A 27,133-nucleotide genomic window follows, 5' to 3' on the forward strand; every position below is an offset into this window, starting at 1 on the left:
GAGTAAATATAATTCTTGAATTATCAAAAAGGGAAGATACATTGATTCAATCTTTCTGAAGGTCATTCTGGCCATATAAGTCAAGGGCTTTATTTGTATTTATTTTTATTTTTTAATTAATTATTTTTTTGAGGTGGGGGGAGGGGCAGAGGGAGAGAGAGAATCTTAAGCAGGCTCCACACCCAGCACGGAGCCTGATGCTGGGCTCAGTGTCAGGACCCTGAGATCATGACCTGAGCCAAAATCAAGAGCCAGACGCTTATCGTACTGAGCCACCCAGGCATCCCAGAAGTCAAGGATTTTACATATTTTTAAAAGATTTATTTATTTATTTGAGAGAGAAAAAGCACGAGTTGGGGAGGTGCCGAAGGAGGGAGAGAGAGAGAAAGAGAGAGAGAATCTCCAGCACACTCCGAGCTGAGTGTGGAGTCTGACACGGGGCTCGATACTGCAACCCTAAGATCATGACTTGAGCTGAAATCTCAAGAGTTGGACGGTTAACTGACTGCGCCACCCAGGCGCCCGATAAGTCAGGGACTATAAGTAAATGCCATCATGAGACTTGATTTTGAGACTTTCTCTTTACTTTCTATTTTCTGGGAGTTGGGCCTGTATCATCAAAGTTATCACAAAACCTACAGATGTGGTAAGGGAAGATGTCAATTTTTTTCAAGAACATAATTCTGTGTGGCTGAGGCAGAGGAAACACACTGATGGTGAAGTATCTTCTTTGCGCTGATGGAGGCCATAGAGGCCAGTGGATACATTTCTAAATCCCCTCTGTTATTCCCGCACTGCAGAGATGTTGCTTCAACATTCTGGTGATACGGCTGGCCCTCAGTTTTACTTTTCAGAGACTGGGAAGTTGGGAGAGACACAACGCTAATTTAAAACTCCTTTCGTTGTTACTTATATGTCTTTTTTAAAGATGGTTTTTTATCTTCTTCGCCTGTCCTTTGTACTTGAACATACTGTTGTATTTTTTAAATAACATACATTTGAAATATATACTTAAATAAAAAAAATTAATAAACTTCCCAATTATCCATGTACTAGTTACCTGCACAGTGTTTACCATCTCCTGTGTGGGGTGGGATACATGAGCAAACGTAGGATCCATTTGTATTCAGGCAGGAAGCATACTCACTACAATCTGGCCCAACTGCACATTCATCAACGTCTAAAATGAAGACAGCTTACAGGTAGTGAAGTTGATTGATTTTTTTCTTATGTATCAAATACTTGTTTTTACTTTCAAGTCGTTATATATCGCTTAATGTGTAACACTACAGGTATTTGCATAGAGTGAAAATACACTACAGTAAATACAGTAGTCATGATCACATTGCAGACAAACAATAAAAGCTATTACTCTCCCACTTTATAGGTGGTAAGTAGAAGAACAGAGATAGATGAAAATAGTCTTAATATTGAGCCTGGTAACAATTCCAAATATTTCTGGCACCTCTAGGGACAGCTGCTTTGTCACTGTGGCTTGCCCAGAGCTTACTGGGATGACCTGAAGTTAACAAAGGAATGTCACAAGAAAGCCTCAGGAATTTGGGAAGATTGTCTCCCAGGGAGCTAGAATAAACCCAGACAGTATTGCCAAGATTTATCTCACCAAGGCATGATGGTGCAATGCCATTCCAGCTCCCGTTATCTGTACAGAACATCCTTGAATCACCCAACAAATAGTAGCCATGGTTGCATTGGTAGGTCACTGTGCTGCCAGCATGGAAATCCTCAGCTGCATAAAAGCCATTCTCCAGAGTGGGGGGCACCCCACAGCTAATGCCTGTAATGTGGCCAGGAAGAGTACAAGGACATGAGGAGCGAAATGCTCAAAGCACATTTTATTTACATTAAGCTAGCAGTTCAGCGAAGAGGGACTTTCTCATTGCGCGTGAACACAGATCCAGGGCCCCGGAGGGGTGGCACAGGCTGTAGCCATACCTGCGCCCTCGGCAACCAGCAGACGGTCTGGCTCAGAGTGAGCATGCGATTCATTAATTAAAATAAAATTTGTATGAAGGTCCTGCTAGACACCGTCACAGGTGCTGAAGTCATGAACCAAAGATGTAAACTCCAGCCTTGTGGAGTCTACTATCTAGTGGGACTAGGGAAACGAGCCACAGAGAAATACATACATCAGTGAGAACAGATGCTATGGAGGGACTGTGCTGATGGCACTCACTAATAAAGCAGTCTGCTTCCACCCAACCCTCACTTTGCATTTCCCTACTGTGCTTTATCTTTCTCCATAGCCCTTACTTCTGGCCCTTGTTCTTATTTACTGTAAATAAACAATATTGTTATTTCCTCTCTCTCCTATTTCAGTGTAAACTCCACAAAGGAGACTTTCTTCCAACTGCTGCATCGCTAGAACATAGATCGCTGTCTAGCACATAGTAGGTGGTTTTAAAATTGCTGAATAAATACATGACTGGATGCACCCAACTCGAGAGGGCTTTTCCTGTTTCCTACCCAGCCGTAACCCGTCTCTCTTGGGGCTCCAGCTCCCAGCTCTGTCTCCCCTTCCCATCCAGTTCCCTATTCCACCTGGGGTGCAGCCACAGGGCTGGTCTCTCTTCATCACCCATCTCCCTCATAAAGAGGGAACTATTCAATGAAGATTTGCGTGTTTACTCCTGTGGTGTAGTTAGCTTTTATCTAGCATTCCTGAAAAATGTCGCTATGCTCCGACATCTGTCAGGAGCTCCTGAAATGCCTTCCACAGAGACAGCTCACGTTCACAGTGGGGCAGTGGCTGTGTCCACTGTCCTTGATTCAGACAGTACTGCACAGGGTTCCCGACCATCTGGAAGCCTGGATCACAGAACACACTGATTTTGGAGCCTGGCCTTAAGTCTGCCGATGTAGTTCGCAGGTGAGGTACCAATCCTTCCAAAGGCGGGCAATCTGCGGGCAAAGCACACAGGCACAGGGCTTGTCAGCACCCCCGTGGCAGCATCGCCAGCTAAGAGCCTCAACTCACGTGTTGCGCCAGCATCTGAGAGCCACTCTACTGCTCCTAAAACACGGTGATATATGACCAGATCCCTGGCAAGCGAAATGACTAGAAAAAACTGAGTCCACTACTTTTCCTCTTTCTGCAGAAGGCAGCCGAGTATTTTTTTTAAGGAAAAAGTGGTATTTAAGGAATATTAATGAAATGTACTTATAAGTTGTCAAAACCCATGAATTCTAGGACACCTGCAGAAACGCCCTCAAATACATTGAATTGTATGATCATTCAGAGTTTGATTATTCGGTGTGAGGACTGTCATGCCCATTGCTTTTCTCCCTGTGCTACCTGCCCCTAGACGGCCGCTAGGAAGTACCAAGTTGCGAGTACCCCTCCTCATACAGGAGGATAGGGCTTCGGCGGCATTTGAAAAAGAAACCGTATTCTTTCTCTCATCCTATTTTCCTAACCTTATTTTACCATTGTCCAAGTTTTCTCCACAGTGAATTTTGTACTCTCCAATACAGCATGTATTTAAGGATGAAAAAACTAAATCCTTTGGATAAATGTAGTGTAAAGGTGAATTACTAGCTAAACAATAGACTGACAGGGACGCATTACTTGACCAACAGTGAATTTTGAATTGTCTCCTTTTGCAGGAAAGTCTTGGGAGTAGTCAAGAGATAGCAGTTTACAGAAGAACATTCTAACCAGAACAGAATATGCTCTTGTAATTGATCTTCACTTTCCCCACAACTCCAGACAGGAAATCAGGCCAGGCTAACACATTTCCTTTCTTGAGTTCCTCTGGGCATGAGGTAGCCAGTGATTTCACCTGAAAGTTTAAACACACGTCTTTAGATAAACCTTATTTGTTTCAGTATGACAGAGTTATTACATCTTAATTGTGTCCCCTTGAAAACACTCACAGTTCTGGGGGGAGGATGGTGAAGGGAAGGAGGCTTTTGTACAGTATGATTTCAGGGGTAACAGATAAGTAAGTCTCTTCCCTCCCTCTCTCTCCTCCACCCTCATCCTCCCCTCTCCCAAGTATGTCAGTTGCCAGATAGTCTGGAATTCTCCACAGAGAATTTCTTGTCTAAAGCTCTGCAGTTTATTGAGGTGTTGTAGAGGTTCCCCACACCTCATTCTCCTGTCTTCTGCCTCTGTCTAGAGGTGGGTAAACTGAGGCCTGGATAAGTTCTGCCACTATAATAATAAGGGTAGACATTTAGAAACCCTCGCTATGTGGCAAACAAGACCACGACTATACGTGCCGTGTTGTGTGTGATCGTGACGAAACTCTACTATGCTATCTGTTCATCTTTCACAGATAAGAACACTGAAGCTTAGAGAGATGAAGTAACATGTTCAAAATCAGCATGACAAGGCTGTGGTAGAACTGGGATTTGAACCCAGGCTTTAACCACTGGTTCCTCTGTTACTCTCTAAGCATAATCTTAGAGCCAGCCCTCAATTTCTGCCTCTTTAGTCAGAGGGATGTGAATTTCCAGCTTGGAAATTACAAGGTATCCTAAAATAATCATGTCTAATAAAATTTAAAAGCATCACCAAGAAACTGAAAAGGGCATTCACCGAAAGTGACTGCAGATAACCTCTGCCTAGCTTAGTCTACGACCATAGCATCAAATGACATTGGTGGTCAGGTCTGAAAACCCAGAGGTTGCGGGAAGATATGGCATCATTAGTCTGTTCACATTTTCACTAGGTTTGTACCTTTGCATCTCATTACTGTCATACACTGAAAATGGAATTGACCTGCTGTGGAGACAGGACATAGTCCCAGAGGTTCAGCTGGCTTATGGAGCCCACAAAAGACTCAGCGGGGTTGAATCCCTCTCCTTTTTGGTCCTGCTCTTGCCCAACAACTAATGCACCACCACCTAAGGAGAGGAGAGAAATAAGGAGGAAAACTGACTTCACGACTGTCATTCCAAAAATGCTAACTTAACGAAAGTACTGCCAATATAAAGGTATCAGGGAAAACTGTCGAAAAACCAAATTACCTATATTTACTGCATGTTTTACCTGTAGGGACAAATTCAATATTTTATCTAGAGCAACCTAAAAAATAGTCGGAGAGGGTTTAGAATATTATATCAGATTTACAAACATTTAACTATAAAAACTGCACATATACATATGTGCATGTAATATTTTATGCCAACAAAACTTGTGAGTTCTATTTTGCCTCCCTTCTTCTAGGAAGTTACCCTCCATGACAGACTACCAGCAGCTGCTCTTCATTTTCTTCTTCTAAACCCTGAAATGCTTAAATTTCTATCACCAATTCCAAGGCAACATCTAAATTTGCCAGTGACTATCTCATTGCCAAATTCAACGGAAACTTTCATATTCACCCCTGGTGATTTCTCTCTATCATCGGTTCCTACTGGGCCATTCTGGTCTATTAAACTGTCCTTCCTGGATGTACTGGATGGTCTGTGTTTGCCCCTCCAGAGATACCTTGCTTTGTGCCCCCAAAGGTTGACACCACCTTGTTGCCTTGTTCCTCTGGCTTCTGTTTATACCTGGCCAATGGAAGGACCAACCCGAGGTAAGAAAGTAGGATGAAAGAGAAGTTTAATTTCCTGGATACCTTCCTCCCAGGCAAGGTTTAGGTTTGCCTAAATTCTCGCAACAACTCCCCCTCCTTGTCACTTTGGGCCCATCTCTTGACAATATTCCATTGTCACTAGTCATGGGTGTTTTACTGTCATATTTTGGTTCTCTTAATCCTGCCCACACCTTTGAAAATTGACCCTTCCTTAAACTCTCTTTAGATCTCCTTCTTGGGGGTGCCACCTGTTTCCTGCCAGGGGCTGGGTGATTACACTTTCTTTTCATGAAGTCATTCTTTACTTGTTCTCCTTGAATCTTTGTGCTCATTCTGTCTCTCTTCTCCACCTGTCTTTTAAGAAGATGATGCGCCCAGGCTTCCACTCCTGGCCTTCGCTCTTCTTCAACAACTCCCCATCTGATTTCACTTACCTGCCAATCGATATATGTAGAACCCCTTTTCATGATTTCCCAAGCTATGTCCTTTTCTTATTAAAGTAATCATAAAAAATTAATACACACACAAAAGGAAATTTGAAAAAATAAAGCATAAGGAATTCCTCTTATCCAGAAAAAAAATCATTTAACGGTTTTGTGTATTTCCTCCTAGGTTTTATTTTTATTATTTTTTTAGTATATGTGTTTGTGTGTGAGTGAGAGATTTTAAAACACATGACTCAGGATCATACTATATATGATGTTTGAATCTGGCTTTTCTTCTTGGACATGCTCTCATTTCATGAGTTTTAATAGCTGTTTTATGTATGAATGCACAATAATCCATACTTTGCTTAATTAACGAATTAGTTAATTAAACAGCCACTTCCTATTGGATACTGGAGTTGTTTCCAAATTTGGTACTAAAGTATCACCGAGATCAATATATTGATACATGAGTATTTATTCAGATCATTGATAATTTCCTTTAATCCAATTCTTGGTAGTTGAATTGTTGATTGCATACCAAGGGTTTCTCTAAGGTTCTTGATGAAAGTTTCTAAATTGCTTCCCAGAAAGGTTTATCAATTTTCATACCAGCACTCGAAAGTGTCTGCTGCACTGAGTCCTTGCCAATCACATCCTATCACTAAAAACAACTTGGTCAATTTGACATAAAGTGGAATCAACCTATGTTTTTTAGTTGAATGTATTCCTGTGATTAGAATTCAGACCCAATATGTCTAAAATCAAGTAGAAATTCTTCCTTCATCCCTAATCCCTGCTCTGATAATTGTCCTTTTTCCTAGAATTCCTCTCTCAGCTAACAGACTCTTCAACGGACCTAGTCACCCAAACGGAAGCCAGCCATTCACTAAGCTCTGTCAACTGGAGCTCTGCAATACTTGTGGACCCAATTCATTCTTACTCCTGGGGTCAACAACCATCTCCTTGGGTGGCTACTAGTACAGTCTGTGTTTTATTTTCCTATCTCTTTAACTTACTTTCACTCTGCTATCAGGGTTTAATTTTTTTTAAAGCTAGAAATGCTTTTTTTTTTTTTTTACCATAAAGGAAATATATGTTCATTATGAAATACGGGAAAAGAATAAAGAAGAAAATAAAAGCCACCTGCAATCCCACTATTCAGAGAAGAGATAGCTGAAAGCAAGAATACTTAAATTAAACACAAAAAGGAACCACCACCCCACTTCACCTGAAAATGTCACTTCTTGTTGAAACATTTTTAACATTTCCTTATTTACTACAGGGAACCTCCGACCTCTCCTCTTCATAAAAGACAGATGGTATTAGCAGTGCTCCAGCTTATACACTGGATATACTTGTGTCCTATGTATACAGTCGCAAAAGAAAACAAGCAACCAAAATATACCAGCAATTCCTCTCCTCCTTGGAGGACAGTTTACTAACCTTCCGTGGCTAGTTAGCTCAGCCTGCATCTTGCTAGTCTTACCCTAAGTCCCCAAATGCATTTCTTACACAGAGAGTCACACAGCTCACCTAGAAAAAGCCTGTCACAATTCACAGTCTGGGTAATCAGGGAGTAGAAAAATGGAGAAACCAAGGACAACAAAGATAGCAAACTTGATGTTCATCTAAGTGCCACCATGTCTGGCATCTAACAGAATGATATTCCTTTAGCTAAGACATACCAGGTATGGGTGAACCAACAGAGAGGCCCACACCACCATCAGATAGTTTCCCATCGATATAGACTTTCCAGGCTCCATCAGCACTCCTCCAAGTGATTGCAATGTGATGCCAACGGTCATCATTCACGGAGGGACAGTCTGTTATCTTTTCCTTGCCATTCACATAAAGAACCCAGCTGTGAAAAGATTCCAGATAACAGAGTCATCAGTCATATGTCGTAATCTCATCTACGGGGCATGTTACTATTTTTCTCCTTTTTCTTTTCTTTTCTTTTTTGTATGTAAAGCACTTCAAGGAAAACCATTACTTCTTTTTCTCCATTTGGTCATATTTCATAGATGCAGAGCTGGTTTATAAATTACACTTTATTGTTGTTCACTGAAAATTAGCTTATGTTTCTTAAACACGAAGGGGTAGGAAGAAGTTTTAGAATAATGAGAGAAGTTGATCCACGTTGAGATAATTTACCAACTGTCTATTCCGGAGAGAGTGAATCAAGAATGGAAGGAATGAGAGTTGTACAAACATCAGACTGGTTTCCTTCCTTTGGAATGGATGTTTTCCTAAGACCAGGAACAAACTTCAGAGGTCTCACAGAAAGTGAGTTCTGTCTCTGGGTTGCCAAAGCAGTCCCATGGCAGACAAAGTATGTCGATCCGAAGGCAAGCATAATTGGAACCAAATAAAGATGACCAACAACAAGAAGGTTCCAACAACTATGTCACTTTGGGGAATGTCAGAGATACTAAGCAGTTTTAAGTGAAATATCTTCAAAAGCAATTGGAGAAAAAGGAAAAATAAGGGAAAATTGATAAGGAAGATAAAAATTCATTGAATACTTCTCTCCGTATCTTCTTAGTCCTTATTCACAGACGTTTATGGGAAAAAAATGGTATTTTTACAATACTAATTGTTTCCCCTTTGGGTTTTCCCGTTTTCCTTCACTATTCAAGTGGATAACAGGTTCTGTCGTTATATATATTTTGCCTCATGGGAGGTTTGTGCAAATCTCTTGGATATCGTTTTTGAAAGTTCAGGTCCACTAAGAAGAATAGGGTTTGAGGATGGGGAGAGTTCCACCAGAATAGTGAGAGTCCCGTGGACTGAGGAGAGGCAAGAGAGCTCAGTGGGGCCTGCACCTTGCTCAGGAGCAACAGGACAGAAATTTGGGTAGATCTGAGATGAAGAGGCCACCACAGAATCTGTCTAGATTGAAGGTTGGGATTCCACATGGCAAAGAGCTGTGATTCTGAAGGGCCCACAGCGGCTGAGGCAGTTCACAGCCCAGTGATAAGCAGTGTGGACAGAGGACCAGTGGACCAGATGACCAGACTCTGTGGGTTTTCAACAATCTGTGAGAAGCTAAGATAGGAAAAGCACTCAGTAGAGATAGAAGGAGGGAAACAATTGAGATCGGCCTTTCTGACAGCCCAGAGAGATGAGGCCCTGCAGTTGAAGTAATTGATCCAAAGAGAAATAAATATCATCTCGTACACCTGAGTCTGTAGATGGATTCATATTTAATATATGTGTCTCCCATGGGTCAACAATGTCACCGAAGTCCTTGAACCCCTGCAGGCTCTGATAAATAAAAGAAAGAGCACTGGTCATAAGAGTCAGAGTCTGAGGCTTAGCTCTACTACTCCCAGAGTGTGAGATTTGGGGCAAATCATCTAGTGTCTCTGAAACTTTGTCTTGCTACCTATACAACTAGTTCCTCAGGCCTCTGAAGATCAAATGAAGTAACACTTAGCAAATAGCAAAACATAATCCGTGCAAAACATGTTATCACTGAAACTTTGCTTTCTTACAGAACGTGTCCAGATGCTCTGTTTGACCATTGCCACCGCTCTCCTGCTGGAAAACCTGACCCCCTTGCTCTTCTATCTCCCAATCCCCGTGTCAGTTCTAACTTGGTCTCAGGATAAGATCTAGCATATGGCTTTCCTGACATTTCTGCTTACCCATTATAATCGGTCAGGAGGAAGGTATTGTCACTGCCATTCTCAAGTGCATAGGAGATCGGTGTTCCATAATTATTGGTGTCACTGGATTTCATCCAGAATGTGCAGGTTACAGCCCAGAGAGATGGAAGCACACCATCTAGCATGACGTAACCATAGATACCCGAAACTTCAAAATCCAGGTTAAAACCTGAAGACTGGTCTGCAACAAATAAGAAAGGTGTGTCGACCATGGCACTTGGGAGGCATTTTTCAATTGTCTAAGGTAAGCAGTGGATATGCAGTACTATTGTCAAAGAAGCCCATTTCAGTCAATATGATGATGGGAGAAGCAGTGTCAACATTAAACATATATTATTTACAAAATACATAATACATTCTTCTAAGTAAAAGAATCAGTGGGTAACTAAGATAGGGAAAGCACTCCAGTAGTGTAAGGAAGCAGAGAAATAGGAACTAGCTGGAAGGAGAGTTGGAACTGGGAAATTAACAAAGACAGGGGACACTAATGCATGTCTGTATGCTGATGGGATGACTCCACAGAGCAGGGGAATTGAGGCTGCAAGAGAAAAAGGGGGGCAACTACAAGGGCCACATTCCACCTCTACTCAAGGCCCTTGTTCTTCCCTATTTCATGTGCAATTCAGCTCTGCCCCAATCCTGCATAGCCCACTCAAGAAAACAAAAGTCCGACAGCTAAAGACTCTAACACCCTGAGAAAGCAGCTTGGCTCTGATTCTCAGACATGTCTGTGGACTCTGAGCTCCTAAATCAAGAGTCCTTTCTAAACACGTAGAAGGTGAAGAGTTCTACTAAATTCCATTTTCTCTTTTTCCCCTCTGAGCTTTATTTTCCTCACCTTTGCTATTGGGGATAATAGTACCTAGTTTGGTGGATGGCTGTCAAGATTAAGTAAGTACACAATACTCAGCATTGTTTTTGGTATGTGGACAGTGCTTGGCACAGGTAAAATGTGACATTGTTATGATCTCATTAGTTTTAGTATTGTTATTAATAACACTGAGCTCATATATACCTGTTTCACACCTGCTGCCTGAAAATCCTGGCTGACATTTACAACTGTATGAGTTTAATTCATCCACACAGGTGGCCTGATTTCTACACGGGTTAGACTGACATTCATTGATGTCTAATTCACAATATGGCCCCGTGAAGCCTGCTGCACACTGGCACCTGAAAGAAAACAAAATGTTATTAACACACAGAAATCCATTAGAGGAAGTCCCCCACTTATGACAACATTGTCTCAAAAGATTTTGAAAATTGAAAGCTCATAGATGCGGAGAATAAACTAGTGGTTGCCAGGGTTGGGGTGGGATGGGAGAAATGGGTGAACTGGGGTTTTGTTTTGTTCTTAGATAAATTGAGTAAACAACTTTGAAATGATGAAACATATTTGCCACATCAAAACAGTGCTTTAACTGTTAGTTACCTTTTTTTTTTTTTAGTTCATTTAATTAAACCGACTTAAGACAATATATATCTGAAGTGTTGTAGTAGCAAAAATAGAGTATGAAGTGGTTCTGGTCCAGGTGAATTCTTATTTACACACTGGGAATTTCTCTCCCCATACAAGTGCTAGGAAAAAATATAAAAAGTGCATATGCTGTTCCAAAGGCTTTAAATATACTACACCAGTCTTTATAACAATGAGGTGACGTTATTATCATTCCCACTTTACAGATGAGTAAACTGTGGCTCAGGGAGGTTAACCTGCCCAAGTCTCTTTGTTACCAAGTGGTAGAGTAGGATTTTAAACCCAATCTACTGCCTTGTTCTTAATCAGTATGCTGTACAGTCTCTGGGGTATGCAACAGACCATTTAAACCTATCGGAATGGAAAATATATCTGATAATGTCAAATGCTGACACAGATGTCATGAACTGGGAAGTCTCACATAGTGAGTAGAACTACAACTTGGCAATGTCAAGGGAAGATGAGGGTTTGCATTCCCAGAGCCTCTATATCCATTTGGACTCACGTGCTCTAGGAAATTATTGCACAGTTGCAAAAGGACACATGTAATGAACATTCATAACAGCATTATTCTACGTGTTTATGAAGAGAAGAATGGGAAAATAAACCATGGTATGATCATTTACTGGAATACTAATCAGCAGTTAAAACAAATAAACTAGAACCAAATGTATCAACCTTGACAACATATAATGTTGAGTGAAAACAAAACCCAAATTACAAAAGGATGTATACAGTATAATACCAATTATGTAACATGTGAAACTATAGTATGCACTGTTTATGTAGTAACATATGAAGTCTGAATGAGAAAGATAAACATCAACTTCAGAACAGTGGTTACCACTGAGGAAGAAGAGGAATGTGCGTGTGTGCGTGTGTGTGTGTGTGTATTGGAGGAACTCCAAAACTATCTATAGAAGGTATTTCCTTAAAACAAAAGATGTGAATCAAATATGGCAAAATACTAAGGTTTGATAATTACCGTGATGAGTGTGTGACTTTTACCGTTCTTGGTAATTCTCTGTATGTCTGAAATATTTTTTAATTAAAAAGTACCTGATACATGATAATTAACATTGCTATTAACATGTTTACATGGGAATCGGTGTTGGGGGGTAGTCTTTACTGAGTTCTCTGTATTCAATGGTAAATCTATTTTGGCTAGAATTTCACTCGTCTTTATCTGCCCATGTTTGATATTCTAGCAATCCAATATCGTTATCTATGAAATAGGTTCACTTTGGTGACAACTAACATTCCCTTTGAATTAGGAGAGTTGACCTTCACCTTTCCTCTAGTTAGGATTTAGACAAATTTGGGACTCATTAATTGTTTTTGACTCTGGGGAGAATTTAGAATTCTTGCTGTTTATCTGGAAATTTCTCATTGCCTGTGGTTAGGCGCTATATGCCAGAAGATGTAAAACGCCTATGAAAAGATGAAACTACACTGCTAAGACTTTGTTTCCACATCAAGAGCGAAGTCTCACCGACAGGATGGGTTGCCTATTTCTTCTGGATCATGCCTTGGCTCTTTGTTGGGGGACAGTCATGAAGGGGGCTGAACCACAAGAGGACTGGGAAATGTTGCAACTGGGGTACTTTTTTTTTTCTTCCTTTTAACTTTTATAAACTTCCAGAGACAGTGGCATGTTGAGGACAATAAAGTTTCCTAAGATTCTGCAAGCAAGACCAGTCTGTCTTTTGTACTGCAGAAGCCACAGACCGTGCAAGGGGATTGGGATGTAATACGGCCGACGTCACACTGATGAAGGAGAGTGTCCATTTTCAAACTGTATTCTCCTGGTACCCCAAGAGCTGCCTCAGAAAGACAAAGTGGGTCTCCTCTACAAATACTACCATTTTCAACCCCCAAAGGTTAGTTTTTATTCTTTTACTTGTTTCCATTCATATTAGATTTCTTATGAACCAAGGGTTACTAAACTAAAAGAAACATTCGAAAACCACAGCCATAGAATGTAGACTGACTCTGTGACAGGTAATGGCACAATTCCTGTTGATGTTAACTAGTGCAAAAACTCCGGCTAAAATATAAAACACTTGACAATGAATTTTGTCTAGTGCTTTGGTATTTGTTTCTGTGTTACTGTGTTTTCTTTCATTGTTTATGACTCCCCAGGTACAGAACGGTGGTTTCCAAATCTGGCCGTGCATCAGAACCATTAGGGAACTTAAAACATATAGGCTGCCTATTTTAAAATTATAGACTCTACCCCAGCCTTTGTGAATCAGAACCTCAGGTGGTGGGGAGAGTCTACTGCAGCCTATCCTTGGGATAGAATTAGGGAGTGGCTGACCTGGGACTTGAAGTCATACTCCATAAAGGCTGCAGAATGACTGAATGGTTGAGAAAATAAAACTGCTGCAAAGAACCAGACGTAGGGCGTTACCTGAAGCTATTGGTGCCATCTTTACAGGTCGCTCCATTTTTGCATGGTTGACTGAGACACTCATCCACGTTTTTTTCACACCGGGTACCCAAAAATCCAGGAGGGCATTTGCACAAGAACCCCCCAACCTGATCTTCACAGACTGCATTATGTAAGCATGGGCTTGACTGGCATTCGTTGACTTCCGTTTCACAGTGCAGGCCTGGGGACGGAGGAGGTGAGAAAGAGCCCAAATGTTAACCCCCCTGGGAAACGAGGATCGAAGCATTGACTTCTTGGAGGGTGTTGCTCCTGACAGATCGGAAAGGAAGCTGAAGAACTTCCGGCCTCTCACACTGGTTTGAGATCCACCCTTGAATGAGCTTTGGCTTTTGTAGCTCATTTTAGGATTGTGTTTTTGATCATTTGCTCTTTTGAGCTTAGGTCTTTCTGAAACTAACATTCGTAATGGACATCTAATTGAGACGATGGTAAAAATAAAACTAGCAGGGGGCGCCTGGGTGGCACAGCGGTTAAGCGTCTGCCTTCGGCTCAGGGCGTGATCCCGGCGTTATGGGATCGAGCCCCACATCAGGCTCCTCCGCTAGGAGCCTGCTTCTTCCTCTCCCACTCCCCCTGCTTGTGTTCCCTCTCTCACCGGCTGTCTCTATCTCTGTCGAATAAATAAATAAAATCTTAAAATAAAATAAAATAAAATAAAACTAGCAAATTTAGTTCAAAATTTTCCTCTGTTTCTTTGACCTTGCATTTTTCCTTCACTCATTTTTGGGGGGAACTCTCTCTTAATAAATTGCATATATACATATATACAATTTATATATATATGATTTATATATATGTATCTATATCATATTGTTTAGCATCTATTTGCAATATGATCTTATATGATTTATTTCCAGTTTTCTTGAATGTTTATCTTAGATATAAACTCCTGTCTTCTCTATGTCTCTTTCTCTTTCTGTCTCCCTTCTCTCTCCCTCTCTTGCTCTCTCACACACACATACACACACACACACACACACACACACACACACACTTTTTCTAAGCTGTTTGAGAGTAACTGCACCCCTGATGCCCTTGGACCCCAAAATACTTCAGTGTGAATTTCCTCAAAAATAAGGACTTTCTCTTGGATAATCACAGCACAGTTACAAAATCAGAAAATGAACATCAACATAATATAATGCTTAAAAATGTAGTAATTTGTGGTGTTTTGCAGGACAATACGACAATGCAGGAAGAATGGAAACATCTCACCTGTGTATCCTTTCATACAGGTGCACCGATAGCCAGCCACACCATCAATGCAGGTTCCTTTATTTAAACAAGGACTAGAGTTACACTCATTTATATTTTCTTCACACAGTTTCCCTGCAAAGAATCACAGAATATTTTAGCTGGAGAAGACCTGAAAGGAATTTTAGACAAATAGTTTTCAAGCAAGCTGGTCAGGTATAATGGCAGAACAATCAGAAATTGTGGCTAATATGTTTGTGAAAAACTTTGCTCTTTGCCAAATACATTGAAATAAAATGTTTTCTTCCATTCTTATTGCAAAAATTTTCTAGCAAGAAATCTGACATTTTCAACACACAATCGAAAATCGTAACTATCAATATTTAGCTTTTTTTTTTTTAGTAGGATAAGTGTGATCTATTTTTAAAATTTTACATTATTTGCTAGTTGTTCAACCCTTTGTTGAATTTATTCCTTGAGTTCTTAAATATGACTTGTTTATCTACTAGTTGCAGGTTTGTACCCTTAAAAAACATATCCCCAATAACCCCACACCCAGCCCCTGGCAACTACATTCTACTATCCATTTCTATGGCTTGATTTTTTGGGGTTCCACATATAAGTGAGATCATACAGTATGTCTTTCTCTGTCTGACTTATCTCACTTAGCATATGTCCTCAATTTTTATCCATGTTGTTGCAAATGGTAGGATTTCCTTCTTTTTGTGGCTGAGTATATTCCATTACATATAATTCAATCACTTTTTTTTTTTTATCCATTCATCCCTTGAGGTACACTTAAGCTTGCTTCCATATCTCGGCTACTGTGAACAATGTTACAAACAAAAAACCTTCCAGACAATGATTTCATTTCCTTTGGATAGATACCCAGTAGTGGAATTGCTGGATCATGCAGTAGTTCTATTTTTAATTTCTTGAGGACCTTCCATACTGTTTTCCACAGTGGTCGCACCAGCTTACATTCCCACCAACAGTGCGCAAGGGTTTTCATTTCTCCGCATCCCCACCAACACTGTTATCTCTGGTCTTTTGATAATAGCCATTCGAACAGGTGTGAGGTGGTATTTCATTGTGGTTTTGATTTCCAGCAATGAAATTTTAATGATTCCAAGGTTTATATTGTAAAAACAAGAAACTTTCTCCTTACCTGCGTAACCAGGTGGGCATTCACAAATGAATTCCCCAATTAGGTCTTTGCAAATTCCACTGTTGAGGCATGGCAGTGAGCTGCATTCATCAATGTCTGTCTCACACTTTAAGCCTAAAATGCAAGTGAAATACTGAAGGACAATCAAAGAATGGGATCAACAGAAAACAGAACCAAGATCATTTAAAGGTAATTATATCAATAATCTGAATATATAGGGAGTGGTGGTGGTGAAGGAAAGGGCAAAACTCCTTAAGAGCTATCATCTAGTTAAATATTTAGTGAAAGTATTGCCTCTCTAGAGATTCAAGATATCTTGGGTCACCTAGGTGGTGTAGTCAGTTAAGCATCTAACTCTTGGTTTGGTTCAACTCTTGGGTTTGGCTCAGGTCATAATCTCAGGGTTGTGAGATCGAGCCCCATGTCAGGTTCTGTTCTCAGGGTGGAGTCTGCTTGGGTTTCTCTCTCCCTCTCCCTCTGACCCTCCACACTGCTCTCTCTCTCTCAAATCAATAAATAAAAATTTTTAAAAAGATATCCTTATAAGGAGGGGAGCCAGAGTGGCTCAGTAGGTTGGGCTTCTGACTCTTGGTTTTGGTTCAGGCTGTGATCTCAGAGTCCTGGGACCCGGGCCCTGTGCCAGGCTCCATGCTCATCAGCGAGTCTGCTTTTCCCTCTTCCTCCCCCTTGACTCCTCCCCCCTTACTCTCTCTCTCAAATAACTCAATAAACAAAATCTTAAAAAAGAAAAGATATCTTTATAAGGATACCAAAAGATAGCAGAAAATCCCAAGTTAGAAGTTGGTGGTGAGGAGGGCAGGGGGAAGACCTGGGAGCATAAAATTAGTTTAACTCCAAAGTGAAAAATAGAGTTGTATATACTTGCTATCAAGGCCACTTGGCTGGGGGGGGGGTGGTGCTAAGACCTGCCAGATATCAGCGCACATGCCAGGTGTCCTAGAGTGGAGAGATATCTTCTGATACAGGGCACATAAGCTATCTGTGGGCTAGCTCTGCCAGAAACGCACGTTCTTCCTCTACACCAGGGGGTCTCAGAGTGTGGCCCCTGGACCAAGAGCATCAGCAATTACCTGGGAATGTGATAGAAATGCAAATTATCAAACTTTCTCTAGACCTGTTGAATCAGAAATTCTGGGTTAGGGTCTAGCTCTTTGAGTTTTAAGAAGCCCTCCAGATGATTCTGATGCACATCAAAATTTGGGAGCCACTGTCCAAATTATGCCCTTTCTCAACCACCACTTGCTTATAAAATTCTAGGACAAGATCCATTATTTCTTATGGAATGTCAAGACAAAAATTTTTATAAAAATGGAGACACACACACATACACATATAAGCAAGCTGAAATAAGTGGAATGCCAATATTCTTGAAAGCCCTGGGCTACATTTATTATCCAATTTTCCTTTTGCTCATTTTGTGGTGAATTTTTTTATCTTAATTTTGTGGCGAATTCTTTTATTTTAATACAATCTTTCTCATTGTAATGGCATTTCATGTTAGCTGCACAAAAGTAAAAAAAAGGCAAAAATTGCATTTCTAAGAGAAAATAGTGAGTTATTTGAAATAAATTGCAATCTTAAGATACAGTTCATTTCCGCCTCAAAAATTATATTTCTGAACTGAATTGGAATGTGAATTACACTACAAGAAAACATAATTCTTACATAATTTCTACATAATCGAGTTCAAAGCCATATTGTTTTTCCAAGAACAGTTTCCAGGAAGATAGAAACAAAGCAACAAATCATAGCTATTCGTAAGAACTCCCACTAATGTGAAGCCAATGACAGAAATTGGAGTTCGTTTAAAAATATTTATGCTGGATAATCTGTTCTATGTTGGGTATCATATCATACATTTAATTTGTGTTAGAATGGAACCTTGGTCACGGCCTCTGAAACAGTATTCCTATTTAAATTGTGAGTTATGATGTGACCTTTTCATAGAGGAAGACAATTCTTTATTCTTCCTCCAAAATGTGCAAGGAAAACTGTTATTTGTAACCTACGTACACTTTTTTTTCACCTTGGTTCATCTTGTTCAACCAAATTTTTGTGCACTGATATAGTCCAAAGTATTTATCCCATAGGGTTTATCTTTAGCGTTCCAAAGTTTGATATGCAAGTCGCAATGATTTCACATCTGAAAAATATACTAACATTTGCATTTCTCTATGTTACCTGTATATCCAGATGGACAGAGACAAACATAACCACGCCCAAGCTGTTGGCAGGTTCCACTATTGTGGCAGGGGTTTAAGAAACATTCATGGAAAACCTACAGATGGCAAAAAGAAATCTATCAGAGACAAAACACAATTGTTTCAAAGCAATCCTGATTAGGGAGTTTGAAGCTTTGCAGTATTAGACAGGTGGTTCCTGCTTCCAGGTGAGTTCACCCAAGCTAGCTGGACCACTGCCTGCATAACGTTGGTGCCTGCCATATTATATGGACATATATGATATATATTATTCTTGAGTGATACTCTTAAGTGTTTCTAAATGCTGGCTGCATGTTAGAAACCATTTGAGGTGCTTTAAAAGTATAAAGGATAGGGCCCCACCCCAGACCAGCTAAATCAGAATCTCTGAGACTGGGATCTGTGTATCATTATATTTTAAAGTTGGCCAGTGGATTCTAATATGTCTCCAGGCTTGATAGTTACTGCTCTAGTGGTTCTTACAAATTTCTGTGTCTGCTAGGCTCAGTTTCAAATATGACTTACAAAGCCCTTACAAGTTAATATGTTTGGGCAAGACTGTAGGAAGTTGAAATAAGAAATACAACCTTATTATCCTCCTTAAAAATACTTAAAGCCAAAGAATTTATCATGACATTGGGCAAGGTCTATTCAGAGTAATGGCTGAATCTACCAAAATAATTGGTCTTCACTAGTCTTTTTTTTTTTTTAAAGGAAAACAATTAGTTTGGTTATGTTCATGAGTTATGTTTCTTAATTTTTTAAAAATGCATACATTATTCCTATAAATGATCTTTTTTTTCCTGACAAAAATATAAATAATTTTCATGAACGCTGAGTAACTCTTCCTGCCAATCAGAAAAGGCCTTTGGCTAAACCAAATGCCTCTTAGACAAATGATGGGTTTAAAGTCTCCCCACATCTGCACATTCTCATGCCAGACATTTTTGGGGTAAATTCCTTGTTTTTGGTAGTTTGAACTTTTCTAATGCTGCATTTTTGGAAAGTTCTAATTAGAAGTCACAAGTAAATACTAGCATTCATTGACAACGTTCCTGAGACTTGACTACTTTAAGTTTCAACTCTGGTAGTTTTCCTCTGTGTAGCATGTATAATGACAGAGTGTTTTCCAAACATTCCACTGGAGAAGATTCTGTAAGTATAAAGGGGACTTGCCTGACTGCTGACATCATACTTCTTTTTGATATGTCCAGGAGAAGCACGGGGCACTACACTTTCCTCTGCTGCTGAGAACGTTGAGCTAAAAGCTAATAAGAAAACATTAGAAAACCATGTAGTCTGTGGTAGATACTGCCCATAAGTAGACTCTTCCTAAATCCTATGGTCAATATTCTAGTTCTGAGAGCAGGTGAAGTCACATGTATTTTGTTTTAGGAATGGTAAAAAAGAGAGTACATAGATGGATGGGATATATCATTAAATTCTAGACTCTTAGAGAGAAGATGGGAAGTTAGCAAGTTCAACGTTCCCAAAGTAAGAATCCTTGAGGCACTGTCATCAAAAAGGGCCTCAAAAGACCAGACACTCAAATTCACTGAAAACAGTAACATTCACAACTGAAGCTACCATGAGACAAACACAGGTCTCCAACACGTGGGATTACACAAGAAACGAAGTGTATCTTTCTTACTGGAGCAATCCGTGATGGATCTGGCACCACTTCCGGCTGTAGTTCCATGAAAGGGGCAAGATAAACAGAAGGACTTCCCTGGATCGGGCTGGTAGTAGTCTTGAGGACATTGATAACAGGGCATTAATCCAGAACGAGAGAATTCTCCTACTGGACAGGGTACTGCAAAGGCGAAAGAAAAATCATTTGTGAGTCCGAAACAACATACTTCACTTTTAAAAGAAGTGCATAAACCCTTGGTTGTAAGAAAGCTACTGAATTGCCAATATATTCTCTTGCACATATTTCATACCTATACTATTTTATCATCCAGCCACACATTCTGTTGTGTCCTTCCTCTCTTAACAACACACATTAACTCAATGAAAATTTGAATTGACCACGTAATATACTGTATTCTGATTTTCCCATTTTACGTTATATCCTCAGCATTTCACAAACTGTTAAATAACATGGTGTTTAATAAAAGAAAAAATATTGCATGCCATTGACAGGACGTAATTGAGCTACATTTCCTCTACTATTGGACATTTAGGTTGTTTCTGTTTGTTAGCTATTACAAATAATGCTGACATGAAATTTTCTGCATAAACCCTGTATATATTATTATTATTTCCTAGGGATAACATTTGAATTTGAACAGCTGAATTTGAGTAGTTGAATCTACATAGATTTAAAGACAATGGAAAATTTAAAACCAATAATATAAAATGTCAAATCCTCAAAAAAATAAAAATAAAAATGGTTCTAACTGATAGCCCCATTAGTAATGTATGGAATTGCTCTTACTGCATACTCATGATCATTTAAATACTTTTTTTCAATTTGAAAGTGAGAATGGAATTGCACTGTTATTTTAACTTGCATGTCAATGATAAATTAGTTGCTTTTTCCATGTTTGTCAGAAAATTTTATTCCCTCTGTGTTGTTGTCTCTTCCCTATGGGGAAGAGGGCCTTTTTAAATTTTTTAACTTTTAAACCTTTTAATGTCATTTTGTGTTAGACACGCTGTTTATAAACAACATCCAGTTGAATACTGTGATTTAACCAAATCTGAACTTCTCTTGCTAATAATTGGTAGAATATTAATTATTTAGCATATTTATCACATAGGTTTTGGATTTTTGTTAATAAAAATTAGTATGGCAGAAATGATTAACAATATGGTTGAAAAATTTAGAAATGCCCTTGAGGCTCAAGGAACCAGGATACTCCAAGTAATTGCATCTCTTTTTTTGGTATGACCATAAACATTAAATAAACAGTAAAGCATTTGTGGTAATGTCAAGATGCTTAGATCGAAGTTTTTAAGCAGAAACAGCCAGCCACATCTTTTGCAAAAGTGTTCTTTTTTTTTTTTTAAAGATTTTATTTATTTATTTGACAGAGAGACAGCCAGCGAGAGAGGGAACACAAGCAGGGGGAGTGGGAGAGGAAGAAGCAGGCTCCCAGCGGAGGAGCCTGATGTGGCGCTCGATCCCAGATCGCCGGGATCACGCCCTGAGCGGAAGGCAGACGCTAACGACTGAGCCACCCAGGCGCCCTGCAAAAGTGTTCTTTTACATCACTGACAAAAAGTCAGAAGTCAAATCGAGAGACGGCAAAAGATATCACAGGTATTAATTTTTGTTTAGAAAAACATTTCTTCTGGCTATATTTGTATATTAAAACTTTAAACTATAAGTATCTTGGTCAAGCAAGATACTTGTTATAAACAAGATACTTGTTATAACAAAAACATTTGTTATATTAAAACCTTTTAAAAAACATTTTTTAAAGATTTTATTTATTTGAGAAAGAGAGAGAGAGCACAAGCAGGGGGAGAGGCAGAGGGAGAAACAGACTCCTCACTGAGTAGGGAGCCCTACATGGGGCTTGATCCCAGGACCCCAAAATCATGACCCGAGCCGAAGCCACCCAGGTGCCCCTAAAACTTTAAACTAAAAGTATCTTTGTTTCACCAACAATAAATTAATCTATTCTTTGTTGCTAGATCTCAGAGTTCCCGAAAGGGTTATGCACAAACATATTATAAAGTTGCTGAGTTTAAAATGGGTTTTCTGAATCTCAAGTTTCAAAAATATGATTACCTCTTTGGAAAAGTTAACTCCAAACAGCTAATTAAAGTAGTTAACTGGAAGCATAGATCTTCCATGGTAAAGGTATAAAACTTGAGTTTGAGAGGATATCTATGAGTGTGTATGATAAGGTAAAAATACAAATTCTGTCAGTGAAACCAAGATGCTATGATGAATTAAACTGTTTTGCATATACAATTTTTTCAGCACAACCTTACCCTCAAAAAGAAAAAGACTATGCCCCTGGAAATGGACAGAACGCCAAAGATTATACTAATATGTAATAATAAAATCTAAAGATTAAAAATCAGCAAGTTGGTTAGTGAACACACTGTTGTGATATCTATACTTTGTTTTTTGATATAGAAAATGTAAATTTTCATGTGAAAATTAGCTTCAGTTATATTCCAAAGGCAGACAGCTGGCATCAGAAATATACTTTCCAGGAGTGGACAATCAGTACCTAATGTATTATCTGTACATATAGTAAATATACATATACACATATAGCATATGTGTAAATATAACATACATACGAAATAATAGCATTATCTGTAGTATATAATGTGGTATTAAATACACACACATGCACATATACAGAGACAGTTCCTTGTAGTCTAATTTCCTAAGAAGAGAGGGGAGAAAGTTCCATTTTGAATCTTGGCCAAAGAAACTGTGGTTTCTGAGTCAATGAAAATGGGACAAAATCTTTTTAACTTCTACTCGAGAGAGAAAGAGAAAGAAAGAGAGAGAGAGAGAGAGAAATCTAAGTATGCCAAAAGTGCTATTAAAACAGAATTAAAAATAATGCATTAAAATGACCAGGAAAAATGTAATCTCACATGTCTGTTTCCTGACAGTGTTAAAGATAACATATATAGCCCTGGAGCCAAGTGAATTTTGCCTTTTAAGTGGGTTTCCTAAGACAAATTCAAAGTTCAGAGACGCTCATCCTAAGCCTCCTTTTAACTTCATCCTATTGGGCTAAGGTAAGAAATGTCATCCTGGCTCAGCCATCATCTTACCTTTTCCTACAGGACCGTGTGTAAACAATACCATCACCAAAAAATCATTTGCGGGATTTATTCTTCGGATAAAAGGCATTTTGTAAAAATGAAAAATTTCTAGGGCACCAGGGTGGCTCAGTTGGTTAAGCATCTGACTCTTGACCTTGGCTCAGGTCATAATCTCAGGGTTGTGAGATTGAGCCCCGCATGGGGTTCTGCACTCAGCGGGGAGTCTGCTGGAGATTCTCTCTTTCTCTCCCTCTGCCCCTGCTCTCTCTCTCTCTAATAAATAAATAAAATAAAATAAAATAAAATAAAATAAAATAAACACAATAAAACAAAACATTTCAGACTCTTGAGTTTGTAACCACAGACCCATGGATATTTAATATTCTAAGTAGTGATAAAAGATGAAATGCATGAAATATATATTACTTTAATATAGAAATATACTTAAATATAGTAGCTCTGTTGATTAAAGTTCAACATGCTAAAGAATGTAAAAAGTGACATTTTAGTAAAAAGTGAGGTAAATCATAAACTTGCACATAAAGATAAATCACTACAGAAAGAAGAACTAAAGAAGGAAGGAAGCGTAAAACTAAAAATTTAAAAATAATAAATAAACAAAACTAAGAAAAATATATATAAGGGAGTGTTCTAGAAATCATACACACGTAGGTTTAAAGTAAAATGGTATTCATTTAACACCACAGGGGAGAGCGCTGAGTGCTGCTGTTCCCAACTCACTCATGATAAGCAAGTGTGGTTAAACTTGTGCTAGGAATATATTAGGAGAAATAGAGCAGTTACCAGAAGTTTAGACACTTTCTGGGAATCACTATCACTTAATTGGAATAATTTGGTATTAAACAAACCTCAAGGCTTGTTTGGGAAGCTAAAGGAAAAAACTGTCAATGATGAATTTATTTTACTGTAAAAATCCTAGTTACTTTTGTGGTTGGAGGGAAATAGAATTTTCACTGCAGACTTTCTTCCAAAATTCATCTGTATAGTGACAAAATAAGAGTCTCTACTAGATCTGTTTCAACCATAATGTGGAGCCTTATTTCCTTTTAATAAAAAAGAAAAAAAGAAAAAAACCCTCAAAGCTGGTATTACACAAACAGACATGGTTTATGAGTTTCAATCAGGTCCTAGTTAAATTCTCTTCTCTTCAGTGAAACAACAGGTTAATGAGTACTGCTTGCCTGATTCCTCAGGTCTAACAGACTGGTATCTACTGCCATCCTACTGCGCTGAGATAATTTAAACAGGTGGAGTATATAAAAACCTGGAGTCACAGTAGGCTTCCCCGTTCTCTCCCTGAAGCACTAACTTATAAGGACTACATCTCCCAAGATGCAATGCTGGACACGCCCCTCGCAGCACCATACAAAAATGTCTTAGTTATTTTCTGGGAAATTTGTTTCTAACTGGATGCAGAGGGATATATGACTGGGGTACAATGAGGGTGTGTGTGTGTGTGCAGCTTGAGAAAAATGGGGAGCCATTAAAAACATCACTATTCAATAAGGGAACAGTTTTTTTAATTTTCAGATGGCCATAGACCTTAGGTTTTTAAATAAGGGTATAGAAAAGAGGAGGATGCATAATTTTTTAAAAGTCATGTTTCAGCCAGCATGTTTGTTCTGTTCCCAGTGAGCCAGCAGAGGCAGGCCAATAACTTTATTTTTAATCGAGTTCCACTGACTTTGTAAAGTACTTGGAGTTTGGAGTTCCTGGCAGCAGGCTGACCTTGACTCTTTGCCCTAGTTTCATGGCCCTTTTACGTTTTCACGCTTTCATTTTGTTTACATTTTCTAGCCTTTACCGTGCTGGAAAACTGTACTTGGTAGGGATGTTAGAAATATTTGAAAATTGAAACTAATCTTTTTATGTCCATTGTGGTTCTCAACATATGGTCCCGGACCATGCAGAAGCAGCATCCCTCAGGGACTAGTTAGAAACGTAAATTCTCAGGCCCCGCACCACACCTGCTGACGTAAAAACTCTAGGGCTGCGCTCAGCAGTCCGTGTTTTTAAGTCCTTCAGGCTGACATTTGAGATCTGAAATTTGTCATACCCAACTTTTCCTATTACTTTACAATCACGGGGTGGGGGAGAAGTGGGGGAACTTAAAAAGAAAACGAGACAAGTGAAGTCAGAAGACCTGGGAGTGGAGACTGGGCTTCAGTATTTTAAAAATGCTGAGGCAAATGTGCAGACAATTCCTGTGTGCAGCCCGAGTGGGAAACCGCTCGCAAAAACCTGCGAACTGCAGGAAATGAAGTATCATAATTCATAAAATGTCTTTTTAGAGTTTCAAGGAACCTGAGACAGGACCTCACGTGACAAAGGAAGAAATTAAGTTCCTAGGTGAGAGGCATTTCTACCATAGAATGAAGCCACGGGTTTATTTATGTTGAATACTAGCACCAAGCCTTGCACTTTTCCGTGTGTTCCTAAAGGCACCAGCACAGTGTTTATACTGAGAGTGTTTATCCTTAAGTATGGGCTGGCTGAATACACGGAAACTCTCCATGAAGGGATAGTTATTTACATTCTTTGCATACAGCAGACATATGGTTTTGCTGAAAATATTCCATTCCTCCGTGCATAGAACCTATGGGGTTTGAAGAAATATCAGTGTCTAAGGCTTTGATAACCTCCACAAGCAGAAATGTTCACGGCTCCTCTTTTCACAGTGGAAGTGTTTTCTGGACATGAGAGGCAGCTCCGGGAACCAAATGCTGGCTGGTAACTGCCCAGGGGACACGATTCACAAGTCTCAAGGCCATTTGAGGAGAAGGTGCCTTGTTTGCACTGAGCTGAAAAGAAAAAATGTAATATGGTTAAGAATGATGACATTAAGCTGTACAAAACCAGCACTAGATAGGAGAGGGTTTTCTGCATCTGAATTCCTTCAGGACACAAAGAACTCCAAGCATACAGATTGTACTTTAGACTGCCGCATGCTTCTCGGTACTAATAAGTGTCAGACTGATTTCCAGTTACTTTCTTTATTACCTAGCATAGCCACATAGAAAGTGCCAATACATGGTTTTTGAGTGAAGTTAGAAATCTCATCTCAGAAAGGTACTGTCACAAGGACAAGTTGTACACAGGGGAACTTGTTCTTGTGTAGGTTCTCAGCTTACACTCTACTCTCTGGAGTAATAGAAACAAAGACTCGAATTGGGCGAGAGCCTCATAACTACACTGGCACCTTTGTCGCTCTACGAACTGGCCCTCTTATGTCCTCCTACCTACAGCTCCCATCGGAGGGCTGGTGGAGTAGAAAGTAAAAGCAGTCTTAGCATGAGGCCCGGGGAGATTAAGCAGCTTTCTAAGGTTCATAGCAGTGGTTCCGTGGAAGAGCAGGACTAGGGCCAGAATCCTCAACCCCCAGCGCACGATCCTTTCTTTCGGCCCTTGTTCTCCAAATGATGCTCACTGTGAGCAATTTTGGTGCACTTCTAATCACCTGGCATAGCTCTCAAGTTCGTATTTGTCATTAAGCAATCACATCTGCATTTGTAATAAAAGCAAGGGGCACAGTTCTGAAATTCCTTCTTTTACATGTATCTTTTTTTAAGTTTGTTTGTTTATTTATTTACTAAAGTCATCTCTACACCGAACATGGGGCTCAAACTCATGACCCCAAGATGAAGAGTCCATGCTTCATCTGACTGAGACAGCCAAGTGTCCCTTAGTTGTATCTTATTGTAACTTTAATCATGAAAGAAAATGTTTCCATCAGAAATGTTTATTGAGAATGATAATAAAATATTTTTAAAATATTGAGTATTTTAATAGCAAGAATACATGCATATGTACCTATAGTTATTAATTTCTAAGTAAATGGAGAGTTGATCTCATTGTATCAAGTATTATTCTAACAAAAAGCAAACTTATGATTGCTAAGTGTTATGAAAGTCCTTTCCACCAATTAATTTGAGATTCGATAAAAAAAATCTGACTTAATTGATAAATGCAGATTAGAATTAGGGCACCTGGGTGCTGCAGTCAGTTAAGCATCTGACTCTTGATTTCCGCTCAGGTCACGAAATCAGGGCCGTGGGATCAAGTCCTGGGTCAGGCTCCATGCTCAGCATGGAGTCTGCTTGAACTCTTCTTTCTCCCTCTGCCCCTCCCATTTGTGCTCTCGCTCTCAAAAATAAATAAATAAATAAGTAAATCTTTTTTTTAAAAGGTAAGACAACCTTCAAAAT

General features: G+C 39.4%; 1 protein-coding gene across 4 annotated transcripts in view; it reads right to left on the minus strand.

Moving 5' to 3' along the window:
- SVEP1 (sushi, von Willebrand factor type A, EGF and pentraxin domain containing 1) overlaps positions 1-27,133 on the minus strand; it is a 194,306-nt gene that overhangs the window by 70,025 nt on the left and 97,148 nt on the right. For all 4 annotated transcript variants that reach the window (XM_044386734.3, XM_026506030.4, XM_057313668.1 and 1 more), the window contains exons 18-32: positions 25,568-25,729; positions 19,813-19,974; positions 19,338-19,429; positions 18,142-18,238; positions 15,940-16,053; positions 14,793-14,906; positions 13,536-13,737; positions 10,661-10,818; positions 9,625-9,826; positions 7,660-7,835; positions 4,748-4,872; positions 3,680-3,803; positions 2,752-2,922; positions 1,625-1,798; positions 1,061-1,180 (exon numbers count right to left, since the gene is read on the minus strand). In XM_044386734.3, coding sequence (XP_044242669.3) covers positions 1,061-1,180; positions 1,625-1,798; positions 2,752-2,922; positions 3,680-3,803; positions 4,748-4,872; positions 7,660-7,835; positions 9,625-9,826; positions 10,661-10,818; positions 13,536-13,737; positions 14,793-14,906; positions 15,940-16,053; positions 18,142-18,238; positions 19,338-19,429; positions 19,813-19,974; positions 25,568-25,729 — 2,193 coding nt within the window. The remainder of the gene's footprint in view (positions 1-1,060; positions 1,181-1,624; positions 1,799-2,751; positions 2,923-3,679; positions 3,804-4,747; positions 4,873-7,659; positions 7,836-9,624; positions 9,827-10,660; positions 10,819-13,535; positions 13,738-14,792; positions 14,907-15,939; positions 16,054-18,141; positions 18,239-19,337; positions 19,430-19,812; positions 19,975-25,567; positions 25,730-27,133) is intronic.

This window comes from Ursus arctos, unplaced genomic scaffold (genome assembly GCF_023065955.2).
Source record: "Ursus arctos isolate Adak ecotype North America unplaced genomic scaffold, UrsArc2.0 scaffold_18, whole genome shotgun sequence".
In the NCBI taxonomy this organism is placed as follows: domain Eukaryota; kingdom Metazoa; phylum Chordata; class Mammalia; order Carnivora; family Ursidae; genus Ursus; species Ursus arctos.